Consider the following 13,122-nt stretch of genomic DNA (forward strand, 5'->3'; position numbering starts at 1 on the left):
AGTCACTCTTTCCTGCTCTCTCCCCCTTTCTCTCCCTCTTCCTTCCTTTCTCTCCTTCCTTCCTTCTTTCTCTCCTCTCTTTCTATCTTTTTGTTTTCTTTCTCTCTCCCTCTTTCTATCCCATTTTGTTTTTTCTTTCTCTCCTTCCTTCCTTCCTTCCTTCCTTCCTTCCTTCCTTCCTTCCTTCCTTCCTTCCTTCCTTCCTTCCTTCCTCATTTTCTTTCCTTTCTCTCTCTCTCCCTTCAAATATTGGAAGACTGTTATCCTGTCTCCCCTGGTCCTTCTCTTCCCTAGACTAGCCAGGCCCAGTTCCTGCAACCGTTTATTGTGTGTTTTAGCCTCCAGTCCCCTAATCATCCTGGTTGCTCTTCTCTGCATTCTTTCTAGAGTCTCAACATCTTTTTTATAATGTGGTGACCAAAACTGGATGCAGGGGTGGTCTTACAGCAGGGGTTAGCTTGAAATCTTCCAGTCTCGTCTCAATTTCTTCTTGGCTCCAGGATCCCAATCAGCTGATTCGAGCCAGCGCCCTCCGGGTCCTTTCCAGCATCCGTGTCCCCATCATCGTCCCCATCATGATGTTGGCCATCAAGGAGGCAGCATCAGACATGTCTCCATATGTGCGCAAAACTGCCGCTCACGCCATTCCTAAGCTGTACAGGTAAAGGGGATCTCTTCAGAACCACGTCTTGGTTGTGCTAATTGCAGCTGGTTCCTAATGAGAGATTTGGGCACCAGGCAGGGGTGCAAAAACCAAAGGCCTTTTGAGGTTTCTTGGTCTAGAGGTGAAGGCATCAGACTAGAAACCGGGAGATGGTGAGTTCTAGTCCCGCCTTAGGCCTGAAAGCCAGTTGGTTGACTGTGGGCCAATCAACAGGAGACTGTGAATTCTAGTCCCGCCTTAGGCATAAAATCCAGCAGGTTGATTTTGGGCCAATCACCAGAAGATGGTGGGGTCTAGTCCCACCTTAGGCCTGAAAGCCAATTGGTTGACTGTGGGCCAATCACCAGGAGACTGTGAATTCTAGTCCTGCCTTAGGCATAAAATCCAGCAGGTTGATTTTGGGCCAATCACCAGAAGATGGTGGGGTCTAGTCCCACCTTAGGCCTGAAAGCCAATTGGTTGACTGTGGGCCACTCACCAGGAGACTGTGAATTCTAGTCCCACTCTAGGCATAAAATCCAGTAGGTTGATTTTAGGCCAATCACCAGGAGACAGTGGGTTATAGTCCTGCCTTAAGCCTGAAAGCCAATTGGTTGACTGTAGGCCAATCACCAGGAGACTGTGAATTCTAGTCCCACCTTAGGGATGAAATCCAGCAGGTTGATTTTGGGCCAATCACCAGGAGATGGTGGGTTCTAGTCCTGCCTTAAGCCTGAAAGCCAATTGGTTAACTGTGGGCCAATCACCAGGAGACTGTGAATTCTAGTCTTGCCTTAGGCCTGAAAGCTGACTGGGTGAGTTGGGCCAATCACCAGGCGATGGTGAGTTCTAGTCCTGTCTTAGGTATGAAAGCTGGCCGGGTAACTTTGGGCCAGTCTTTGTCTTTCTCTTTCTCTCTCTCTCTCTCAGTCCAATCCACCTCACAGCGTTGTTGTTGTGTGGGGAAAATAAAGAGTATTAGATATATTTCCTGCCTTGAGTTATTTATAAACGAAATAAATGCAGGATTTAAAAAGATCTAAATCTAATCAGTTAGATATCTAAGTGTTAAAGCAATTGACCAAGAGGCTAACACACAGGTGTTAAATACTGTATCCCAGTGTGCTTGGCTCACATCTTTTTGCTCGCCTGTTTGCACAGGGGTGTGCAAAACTTCTGGCTCAGGGCCATGTTTGTTCTTTCAAAAGCAGAGAAGGAGGTGCCTTCCCACAGCAAAGGCAAATACACCAGAAGGCAGGGTAAAAGCTAAATAAATATGGATAGAATAAATAAATTCATTTTCAATAAAGAGAGTTAACATGATTTCTCTAATGTGTTTAATGATTGTCTCCTTTTGTGCTAAAAAATTGGGAGAAGCCCTGGAGTGATTGTCAAAGCTTTTGAGGGTGTCATATGGTCCTGGATTTTACAGTGGGCTTTTGTGCCTTAAACACACACACATACACACACACAGCACAGATATGTTTCTCTGTGAATGAAGGGATAAAACTGGCATGTGAATTCCAAACAGTGGATCACGTTTGAATACAACTCTTGGTCTTCATCTCAGGGCCCAAGCTCAGCCCTACATGAAATAATTCACGTTATGGTAGGACACTCAGTGTGTTGACTCAGCCTTTAGAAAAGGTTTATGCACCCATTGGCTTTGTCTGTTCCTTGCAGCCTTGATTCAGACCAGAAAGACCAGTTAATTGAGGTCATTGAGAAGCTGCTGGCCGATAAGACCACGGTGAGTAAGACTATCTCTGGAGGCGTTGAAGATAAGGGAAGAAAATTGAGAAAGAGAAAAAAAAAAAAAGAATTTGCAAAACGCTTTCGGAATGAAGTCTCAAGATGGCATTTCTCAACCCTGATTGACTCTAAAGATGTGTGGACTTCAACTCCCAGAATTCCACAGCATGCTGAGTAGGGTATTCTGGGAGTTGAAGTCCATACAGTTTAACATTGATAGGGTTGAGCATCAGAGGTGGGTACTCAGCCGGTTCTGACCGGTTCTCGAGAACCGGTAGCGGAAATTTTGAGTAGTTTGGAGAAGTGGCAAATACTGCCTCTGACTGGCCCTGCCCCCTTCCATTCTCCGCCTCCCGAGTCCCGGCTGATTGGCTGGGTCTTCTTTTGTTGCCCTGCAGAGGAGAATGGAGCTGGAAAGCAGGTTAGTGAGGTGGGGAGGGAATGGAGGTTTTACAGTATCCTTCCCCAGCCAGCCAAGCCATGCCCACCAAGCCATGCCCGCCATGCCATGCCCACAGGACCGGTAGTAAATCGAATCCCACCCCTGTTGAGCATGACTGTTGTAGATTAATAGGTTGGCCAAGTGATACTGCTTGGATTATCAGGCGCCGGATAATAATCCATAAAATCTCCTGCTTTATTTTTGTGCTCAGGGTGCTACAAGAGTTTAAAGGAGGATGAACCGACAGGGAAAACGAAAAAAAAGAAATTTTTTTTTTTTAAAAAGGAGGGACTGACAATCACTTTGTCTTCTTTAATAGAGAAGAAAGCCAAGAAAGAGCCTTCTGACAATTGTCGAAGAAATCTATAAAAAGACGCTTGCTTCTCCGCTCTGAATCCACACAGTCTCCTAATGTGTGAATTCTCTTCTCTGTCTTCTCGTCCAGTTGGTGGCTGGCAGCGTGGTGATGGCGTTCGAGGAAGTCTGCCCTGAGCGCATCGACCTCATTCATAAGAACTACCGCAAGTTGTGCAACCTGCTGATTGATGTGGAGGAGTGGGGCCAGGTGGTCATTATTAACATGCTCACCCGCTACGCTCGCACCCAGTTCCTCAGCCCCAACCTGAACGTGAGTCCAGGAGCAGGTGACCTCTATGACCTATCACAGGGGTATCAAACTCGATTTCATTGAGGGCCACATCAGGGTTGTGTTTGACCTTAGCGGGCTGGGGGTGGCGGTGCCTGAGATGGGCGTGGCCAGCTCGACGTCCCTCATCGAGGCTCTGTTTTCGGCCATGATGGCCTCCAGAATAGAATGTGGTGCTTTATCCAAGCACGATTCTCAGGGGTTTCTGTTTAACAAGATTCATTGAGAAGGGTTGGAGGTTAGCAAGCCCGTGTTCGAGACCCAAGGGCATCCATGGGGCGGGGTGAGTTCCCCATCCTTTGCTCCAGCTCCTGCTGGGGACAAGAAAGGACCTCCCCCCCCCACCCCCAAACTGGGCATCCCACAGGCAACGATGATGTCACCAGCTAATCCTTTTCAACCAGGAAGCACCTCAGCGCTTCTGACATGATGCAATTGAGATGGGAAAGGGTAGCGTGGTGGAATGCGGTCTGGATTCCCTGGAAGGAGGAGCCGCATTCCAGTGGAGTAAGAGATGGCAACTCTGGTTGGGAGGGGGAAAAAAGGAGTTAAGAAGCCATCATCAGAGTATATAATAATTGCTTTGGTTTGGCAAGATTTCTATCCGTGGGTGAGGAGAACGATAAAGGAAATTGCTCAGGAGTCATTCCACAGGTCTTTCTTGGTTCTTGGCACCTGACAGGCAGGGGCAGTACAAGAACCCCAACAAGGGGACCTATTTTCATCTTAGAATCAATTTATATCTCAGAGGACATTAGAATGGAAATGTTCTGAATCTCTTTTTCAGAGACTTATAGCGCACTGGAGAAAAGGTTATGGAGAAATCAACAACCAGTTATTTACATTCCTTGAATCTTTCTCAATTAAAACATCCAGCCATTATACTGTCAGGGTGACTAGGGGTCAGAGTTATTAGCTGTGAGAACTTGAAACATCCACATTTCAAGGGCACCGTACCTGCTTTTGCGCAAACCTGGCCCCCCCACCCCCCGGATCTTGTAATGTTGTTAGAACAGGATGTCCCAGTTCACACCACGTGTTTGACTTGACTAGAACAGAGCTGAATAGCTTGTGATTGCAAGAAGCACAATTGTCTTTGTATATACTCGGGTGAGTCAGGCCATCCCTACTGAACCGACATGTGATTTATTTGTTTTTGGAGCGTGGCGTCTTGTGCAAAGTAAGCCATTTTGTTTCACGTAGAGATGGGAACTAAATCGGACGATCGAGTTTATGGCTTAATGAGCCCAACTAAGGAGCGACGTAGAACAGTTTAGAAGTGGCTTGCAGATTGCGGGGTGGCGGGGGGGAAAGGTCCACGTACTCAACCTCAAATACCTTCCGTTGTTTTCTGATGGACAGGAATCCCTCCTGGAGGAGAACGCTGAGAAAACCTTCTACGGATCTGAAGAAGAAGACGCCAAAGACGACAAGGCGAAGTCCACACCCTTGGCAAAGCGCAAGCCTTACGTGATGGATCCTGACCACCGCTTACTACTGCGCAACACCAAACCCCTGTTGCAAAGCCGCAATGCCGCAGTAAGCCCTTTTCTTGGGGGTGGGGGGGAAGCTTGCCTTGAAAATTAAGAAGTCCCCTGCCCTGCCTTGGGGGGGGGGTCACCAAAATGGGTGAAGAAAAGAAGAAAGGGAAATAGACCCTGCGCAAGAGCATTCTCCGTAGTCATGCCAGTTGAACTTGACAGTCATGCCATTTTGTGGTTACTCTCAGAAAAGGGGGCAGGGCCAACAGGAAAGGGGTGGAGCTAGCTGGACCCAAGTGAACATAGTGATAGCATTTAGACTTATATACTGCTTCATAGTGCTATTACAACAAACACTTGCTAAGAGGTTTACAGGGTCAGCATCTGTGTCCACAACAATCCGGGTCCTCATTTTGACGGCCTCGGAAGGATGGAAGGCTGAGTCAACCTTGAGCTGGTGAGGGTCGAACTCCTGACTGTGGGCAGAGTTAGCCTGCAATACTGCATTCTAACCACAGGGAGGGAGGGAGGGAGGGAGGAGGAAGGAAGAGTCAACCTTGAGCCGGTGAGGCTGGAACTCCTGACTGCGGGTAGAGTTAGCCTGCAATACTGCATTCTAACCACTGGGAGGGAGGGAGGAAGAAGGAAGGAAGGAAGGGAGGGAGGAAGGAAGCAGGGTCAACCTTGAGCCAGCGAGGCTCGAACTCCTGAAGGGCAAGGGCCTACAGGCATTCTAACCACTGGGAGGAAGGGAGGAAGGAAGGAAGGAAGGAAGGGAAGGAAGGGAAGGAAGGAAGGAAGGAAGGAAGGAAGGAAGGAAGGAAGGAAGGAAGGAAGGAAGGAAGGAAGGAAGGGTCAACCTTGAGCCGGCAAGGGCTCAAACTCCTGACTGTGGGCAGGAGTTAGCCTGCAATACTGCATTCTAACCACTGGCAGGGAGGGAGGGAAAGGAAGGAAGGGAAGGAAGGAAGGAAGGAAGGAAGGTCAACCTTGAGCCGGCGAGGCTCGAACTCCTGACTGTGGGCAGAGTTAGCCTGCAATACTGCATTCTAACCACTGGGAGGGAGGGAAGGAAGGAAGGAAGGAAGGAAGGAAGGGTCAACCTTGAGCCGGCGAGGCTCGAACTCCTGACTGTGGGCAGAGTTAGCCTGCAATACTGCATTCTAACCACTGGGAAGGAAGGAAGGAAGGGAAGAAAGATAGCAATAGCACTCAAGACTTATATACTGCTTCACAGGACTTTACAGCCCTCTTTAAGCAGTTTGCAAAGTCAGTATTTTGCCCCCAACAATTTGGGTCCTCATTTTATCGACCTCAGAAGGATGGAAGGTTGAGTCAACTTTGAGCTGGTCAGGATTGAACTTCTGGAGCGAGAGCAGTGAGTTAACCTGCTATACTGCATTCTAACCACCATGGCTCTTACTTTTCTCTCAGTCTTGAACATCTTTAACTGAAACTTGACTTTATTCTGTGAGAAAAGGATAGTTATCTGGTGTCAATTCTCTTATCTATCCCAAGAATTGATAACTATGACACAAATTTCAGGCATTATGTAAAATTTTGGGGCAAGAAGAACAGATGATTCCTGGGTTTTCCTCTCCACCAAAGAGTGTTTTCTTTTTTCTTACTCGTCCGCGATCCGGATTCTTTGCATTTGGGGATTTTGGACGTTCTACACTCCGCTGATTCTTCTTGATGGCCTTATTTTCATTTTGGTGACTACAACAAGTGGATGAACATCTTGGTGGTTCTACCAGATTGTGACACAATGGCCTTCTCTGTTTTTCAGGTGGTGATGTCAGTTGCTCAACTCTACTTCCATCTTGCCCCCAAGGCTGAAGTTGGAGTCATCGCTAAGGCCCTGGTGCGTCTCCTGAGAAGCCACAGGTCAGCGGATGCTTCCTTCCCACTTTCTACAACCCCAGAACCTCATTTTCCCTTTTTCTGATGTGTTCTTTTAACGAAGTGACCAAATCAGGACATTTCTGCCAGTTTCCAACAACTCTTGATTGCATCTTGTTTTGTCTCAATGTTTGGAACTTGGTGTCCCTTAGAAAGGGACAAAATATGGTATAAGGTGACTCTTTTCAATGTCCCAGGCATTCCCCACCTTCCACAAGGTACCATTCCATCCACTTTTTCCCTTTTTTCCATCTCCACTTCCCCCAAAGCGTACTATTTGTAGACGCTCAGTTTCTATCCGTTATAGCCATCAGTTTAATAAGTTTTTCCCAAGCTAGTACTACAGTACGCAGGTATTCCAACTCCTATCTGCTGGTTAGAAATGGGAGTTGTGATTCCATCACTTTTGGACAGTGATGGGATGCTGTCGGTTTAACAACCAGTTCAGTGGTCGCGCGCTTTGTGCTCATGCCCAGCTTTCAACAATGCTTATCTTCTATGTTATTTTGGGGGAGTAACGCAGCTGAGGCACGGCAATTCGCTCTGCCGCGCGAATCAGCTGAGAGGACATAGGTCAGTACAGCGCAGGGATGGGGTGGGATGATTTGATTGTCGGAGAGAACTGGTTCACTCAACAGCTGATCGTCGGCGCTAGATGTTCACCCGAACCAGTCCTAACCAGGAGAATCTCACTCCTGCTTCTGGAGAGGAATAGTTTGAGAAAAGCAGATATTCACTACAGTTCTTGTACAATCTAAGGCTAACGCTATTTTTGATGATAGAGGATCTCGGGAAGATCCAACCTGATTAACGTCTGTCTGTCTGTCTTGCAGTGAGGTACAATATGTAGTGCTTCAGAACGTGGCCACCATGTCCATCAAGCGTAGGGTAAGCACCTCTTTTCTTTTCCAGGTGGGAATTATTCACATGGCCCTACTACAAAACGTGGCTCCAGATTTTATGGAGGTTTGCCACATTCCACTTAATCAATATCAGCCAGAGCTTATTCCATTTGTCAGAGAGGGAGCGACTATAAATCCTGAGGAGAATCTTTTTTGACTTCTAGAAACCCAGAGAATCTTGGGGAATTTTTTAATAACTGAATCTGTTTCTCTCTCCTCCTCCCCCTCTCTTCTCCACCTCCTCCTCCTCCTCCTCCTCCTCCTCCTCCTCCTCCTCCTCCTCCTCCTCCTCCTCCTCCTCCTCCTCTCTCCAGGGAATGTTTGAGCCCTACCTCAAAAGCTTCTACATCCGATCAACTGATCCCACCCAGATTAAGATCCTCAAGGTATATCAGATGCTCAGATATCCCAAAATTTATCTGCTTCCAAATAATGCATTTTTTTCTTTACAATATAAAATACTACCAACTAAAGTAGAGATGAAAAAAGTGGAAGATTGACAATATTGTATGTTAATGAAGTTAATAATTATGAAAATTATATACGATACAAAGAACTAATGTGACTTGTTTACACTAATCCTAAACTTGGACCACAGCTATGTTCATTAGTTCATTTGCTGAATGTTACATCTGAAACAGGCCACGTTGCTTATTGAACCTTGGCCTAAGGTCTTTTTGTGTCTTCTCAAAAACAGACTATATGTACTTAAGCCAAGGTTCAATAAGAGGTGCATAATCATATACCAGCTGCAAACCTAACAGTGAGATTTACTTCCAAGTTTATTATTTAGGGCAGGGGTCTTCAAACTTGACAGCTTTTAAGGCTTGTGGACTTCAACTCCCACAATTCCTCCTCCAGTCATGTTAGCTCAGGAATTCTGGGAGTTGAAGTCCAAAAGTCTTAAACTTGCCAAGTTTGAAGGCCCTTGATTTAGAGCAAAAATGAACGAAAAAGGAAAACGTATAGTTTTCTGGTTGACTGTGGGCCAATCAAAAGGAAAACATATAGTTACCCCAACACATAGTTGGCTGTTTTGTTCTTCTCTTTAGAGAACAGCTAGCAAATTCTCTTCCAATTTCTTCTATTACTTTGAATTTTGCTGTGCCCTAATACTGTAAATTGCCAATCTTTACTTGGCTCAGTTCTAATTATTGGCTTGCATTTCTGCACGCTCAAAGAAGCACTGATGTTAAAAGACATTCAAACCTCACCTGTTCTGCTTTTTTCCCTCCCCACATCCTGCCAGCTGGAAGTTTTGACCAACCTGGCTAACGAAACCAACATTTCTACAATTTTGCGGGAATTTCAGGTAATATATAGAAAATTGTAGCCCAGGGTAATTTTCTACCTCAGGGCATATAATATATATAATAATGAACTTTTCTATCCGAAGCACTTATTTCTTTTGGTTTTGATAAATTTTTGTTTTAAAAACCCCCATTTCTTCCTTCTCTTTCTGCAGACTTACATCCGGAGCATGGATAAAGACTTTGTGGCAGCCACAATCCAGGCCATTGGCCGTTGCGCCACTAACATTGGCCGAGTGAGAGACACGTGTCTTAACGGACTCGTTCAGTTGCTCTCCAACCGAGATGGTGAGATCTTGCTTTTAGAAATGAGCTAATGACTTGCAATAGTGTGGACGAATCATGGAACATACTTAGGGGTGTGTGTGTGTGTGTGTGTGTGTGTGTGTGTGTGTGTGTTCGATTATACTCCAAAGATGAGGGTCAAAAAATGGATAGAACTGTGACGCAGGCAATATTTTTGATAGATTGATTGATTAAATTGAAATCTTCCTCCCAGCTCACGCCAATGAAACTCTGGATGACAGATATATCAATATAGAGAAGAATTCAAGTGCAATTAGACTACAACAGCAATTAATAGACATCGGACATCACTGCTGTGCACTACGCCTTGTAATACCTCCTCCCTTCCCACCATCCTTCCCGCCAATTCCATTAAAAATGGCCCATTTTCCCTCACATGGAAATGGGAAGCTAGTGGCCCATTTTCAAAGGTGCTCTGGAGGTGGTGAAGTCTAGTTTTGGCTCTCAGACTGTGCACTGGATCCATGTAGATGATCCCCACTTAAACCAGAAACTAGAATCCTGTGCTGTTTCTGGGTTTCGTAGGTTAAGAAAGGGAGGCCAGGTATGTGACCCATCGTCATGTCCATGAGAGGAACTCTTGATGACTTTCAACTTGCCTGTTGATGACTTTCAACTTGCCTGTTGATGACTTTCTCAGATCTCCTAAGATCTTTATCTCATTAAGAGTTGAACTGTTCTGGTTTATGTCTGCCTTTGGATCTTCTCTGTCGTCTTACTTAGAACTGGTCGTGGCCGAGTCGGTGGTGGTCATTAAGAAGCTTCTACAGATGCAGCCATCTCAACACAGTGAGATCATCAAGCACATGGCGAAGCTGACAGATAACATCCAGGTTTGAAGAAGAGCTGAGGAAGAGGACTCTCCAGCCTCTACTTGGGTGGCATGTGACGGACCATGAAAAGATGACGAAGGGCCAGATATCACTTTCTTTTGTGTATAGGTTCCCATGGCCCGGGCCAGCATCTTATGGCTGATTGGTGAATACTGTGAACATGTGCCCAAGATTGCCCCAGATGTTCTGCGCAAGATGGCCAAGTCCTTCACCAGTGAGGAAGACATTGTGAAGCTGCAGGTTATCAACTTGGCAGCTAAACTTTATCTGACCAACTCTAAGCAGGTAAGGTCATTTCTAGAGATAACCAGGTAGTGTAGGTCTCTTGGCTGGTACCTAGAAGTTCTGCCATAGAGAAGTCAAGGAGATACATATCAAATGTCTCCTTTACTTTGGGTAAAACAGAACGTAGGTAGACATGTTTTATACTGGAACTATTCCATGTCTTAGGATGATAGTTAAATATTTCAAAAAGGGAACTATTAATACATAATAAGTTTGCCATCAAAGGTTCAAATATCAGGAAGTTTTGGGAAAAAGAAGTCCAGAAACTGTTGGAGAGGCCAGCTATGTTAACTCTAATAAGTAAAGAGTTGATTCACTCAATTTGAAAGTCCAGCTATGACTTAGATCCAATTCTAACCTTAAACACTTACATGTTTTAGTAGATGGAAAGAAGAAGAAAAAACATACAGAAACAGTTGTATTTTAACAAAGCCAGAGATCCTTGCAAGGCACGTATTTTTAAAAATAAAGCCAAAAGAATTCCAGATGGAAATTCTGGCTATTAAAAGCTGGAAGAAGCCAAGAAAATCCAGAGTCCAATTATATAAAATAATATTCCTTGCAATATTCAGAGCGATGTTTTATCTCCATGGAAGAGATTAACATGTTTTACAGCTGGAAGATCTAACTTGATTATATTGAATCATTTTAATGTTATGTATTGAATACATTTTGATTTTATTAATTTTAATTTTATTGATTATATGTATGCATGTAATTGAAATCTCCAGTATTTCTGGCCTTCGGTGTAAGACGTTGCCAGGAATTGTCCGCAAAGGGCCCAGCTAGTAATTCGAGACTAACCCATCACTTCCACCTTGTGGCACCTACAGAGCAAGCTGCTGACCCAGTATGTGCTGAATTTGGCCAAGTATGACCAGAACTATGACATTCGGGATCGTGCCCGTTTCATACGCCAGCTCATCGTGCCCACGGAGAAGAGCGGCGCCCTCAGCAAGTACGCCAAGAAGCTTTTCCTGGCACAAAAGCCTGCTCCCATTTTGGAGTCCTCATTCAAAGGTAAGGCATGGCAACAGACCAAAAGCACAGGAACCATTGAAGAACCGTGGTGGCGTATGGCCTTCAAAACGGCGGGGGTGGACTTTGCCAGTTGCTTCTCCCTTCCAGATCGCGACCACTTCCAGCTGGGCTCCCTTTCACATCTCCTCAATGCAAAAGCGGTGGGCTACCAGGAGCTTCCCGATTGGCCAAGCGAAGCCCCAGATCCATCTGTGCGCAACGTGGAGGTAGGACTAGCTCTTCTCTTTCTTGATGATGGGATGCGGGGACCCTTGGAGCTGGTTCTACTCCTTGATAGTCTGAAAACGTTGGGTGTCAACATGTCAATGATCCAATCTTTGACTTGTGCAAGAGTCATTTCTTGTTGTGGCAGATGAGGGCCACCGTACCTTCTTCAGGTTACTATGCTTGCATAATCCAGTGGTATGTATTGTTCTGTTTTTGATGAAAGGTTGGTTCCTACACCCCATGCTTATTTTTTTAGGAAAACTCCATTGATCCTAGAGGAAGCCACATTGGGCTACTGGGTGGACCCAAAGAGGTGGAGCTTGTTGTGTGCAGTGATAGTTTATGCTTTTCCATTCTCCTCCTCTTCCTCCTCCTCCTCTTCCAGCTTCTCTCCCTTGTGCTGTGCATCTCTTGACTGTGTGCTAGTTAGGATTTCAATCCTAAAGATTGAAAGTACGTTTTGATGGACTAAAAAAAAGGGTCCGGATTTAGCTTCTGGGTTTATTTTGAAAGCATGGTTGTAAAAGCTACAGGGCCTCTCTTAGTGAAGGCGTTCCACATTTCCATTCTCACAGCAAATCAGAGAGGGATGTCGATAGAAATTCTCCATCATCCAGGTCATGGTTGGCCCCATGGGGCTTTTCCAAAAGGCAACCGGGCTTTCCTTTGTTTTGTTTTTTTCCTTGAAGACGTTTTGCTTCTCATCCAAGAAGCTTCTTCAGTTCAGTGTCAGACTTCTGGGAGTTGAAGTCCACAGGTCTTAAAGTCACCAAGATTGGACATCTCTGATTTAAATTGTGACACACACTTTATGTCACCCAAGGAAATGTTTCAATCGTGGTCAAAAATCTATCCCGGGCAGTTAAAACAACGGTCTTCCAACTTGCAACTTTAAGACACGTGGACTTCCACTCCCAGAGTTTTCCAGCCTGCATGGAATTCTGGGAGTTGAAGTCCACAAGTCTTAAAAGTTGCCAAGTTTGGAGAGCCCTGAGTTGAAAGAACTAGGCTAGGAGGTGATGGGAAGAGATTTGGGGTTTCTGAAGGGATGCTAGGGGGAGTAAAAATGTAGCAAGGGTGTGAGGAACCTGTAATGCTCCAGACAGAGGGTCTTGAAGTACAGTGTCCCAACATCCCAGCCAAGGGGGCCGTTGTGGGAATTGCTGTCCAGCAGCACCAGGAGAACTTCCAAGTTTTTCCTCCTCCAGAACAGGCCTGTTTTTCAGGTGCAATGAAATCTCATTTTATTGGACAGGGTGTGGGGGAAGCGGCCTCCAGGTCTTCACCAATGTCCATTCAAGGCAGGATGGATTGAATCACGTTCGTCACTGAGTTCTTGCAAGTCTTGTGGTGGAAATTTGGTCCGTTGCAT

At 45.6% G+C, this 13,122-nt stretch overlaps 1 protein-coding gene across 11 annotated transcripts in view; it reads left to right on the plus strand.

Moving 5' to 3' along the window:
- The window catches only part of AP3B2 (adaptor related protein complex 3 subunit beta 2), a 47,766-nt gene that overhangs the window by 15,327 nt on the left and 19,317 nt on the right, over positions 1–13,122 (plus strand). For 4 of the 11 annotated variants that reach the window (XM_087941455.1, XM_087941454.1, XM_087941453.1 and 1 more), the window contains exons 5-18: positions 501–661; positions 2,327–2,393; positions 3,283–3,465; positions 4,846–5,022; positions 6,754–6,851; positions 7,700–7,754; positions 8,083–8,154; positions 9,018–9,080; positions 9,234–9,366; positions 10,108–10,217; positions 10,326–10,502; positions 11,336–11,522; positions 11,631–11,749; positions 12,007–12,063. In XM_087941455.1, the coding sequence (XP_087797581.1) occupies positions 501–661; positions 2,327–2,393; positions 3,283–3,465; positions 4,846–5,022; positions 6,754–6,851; positions 7,700–7,754; positions 8,083–8,154; positions 9,018–9,080; positions 9,234–9,366; positions 10,108–10,217; positions 10,326–10,502; positions 11,336–11,522; positions 11,631–11,749; positions 12,007–12,063 (1,659 nt within the window). Of the gene's footprint in view, positions 1–500; positions 662–2,326; positions 2,394–3,282; positions 3,466–4,845; positions 5,023–6,753; positions 6,852–7,699; positions 7,755–8,082; positions 8,155–9,017; positions 9,081–9,233; positions 9,367–10,107; positions 10,218–10,325; positions 10,503–11,335; positions 11,523–11,630; positions 11,750–12,006; positions 12,073–13,122 lie in introns of all 11 variants that reach the window. The other 7 variants (XM_087941456.1, XM_087941459.1, XM_026709768.2 and 4 more) reach the window with 2 other exon arrangements.

The sequence above is a fragment of the Pseudonaja textilis genome, chromosome 13 (genome assembly GCF_049901715.1).
Source record: "Pseudonaja textilis isolate UNSWEBS1 chromosome 13, rPseTex1.2, whole genome shotgun sequence".
Taxonomy (NCBI): Eukaryota; Metazoa; Chordata; class Lepidosauria; order Squamata; family Elapidae; genus Pseudonaja; species Pseudonaja textilis.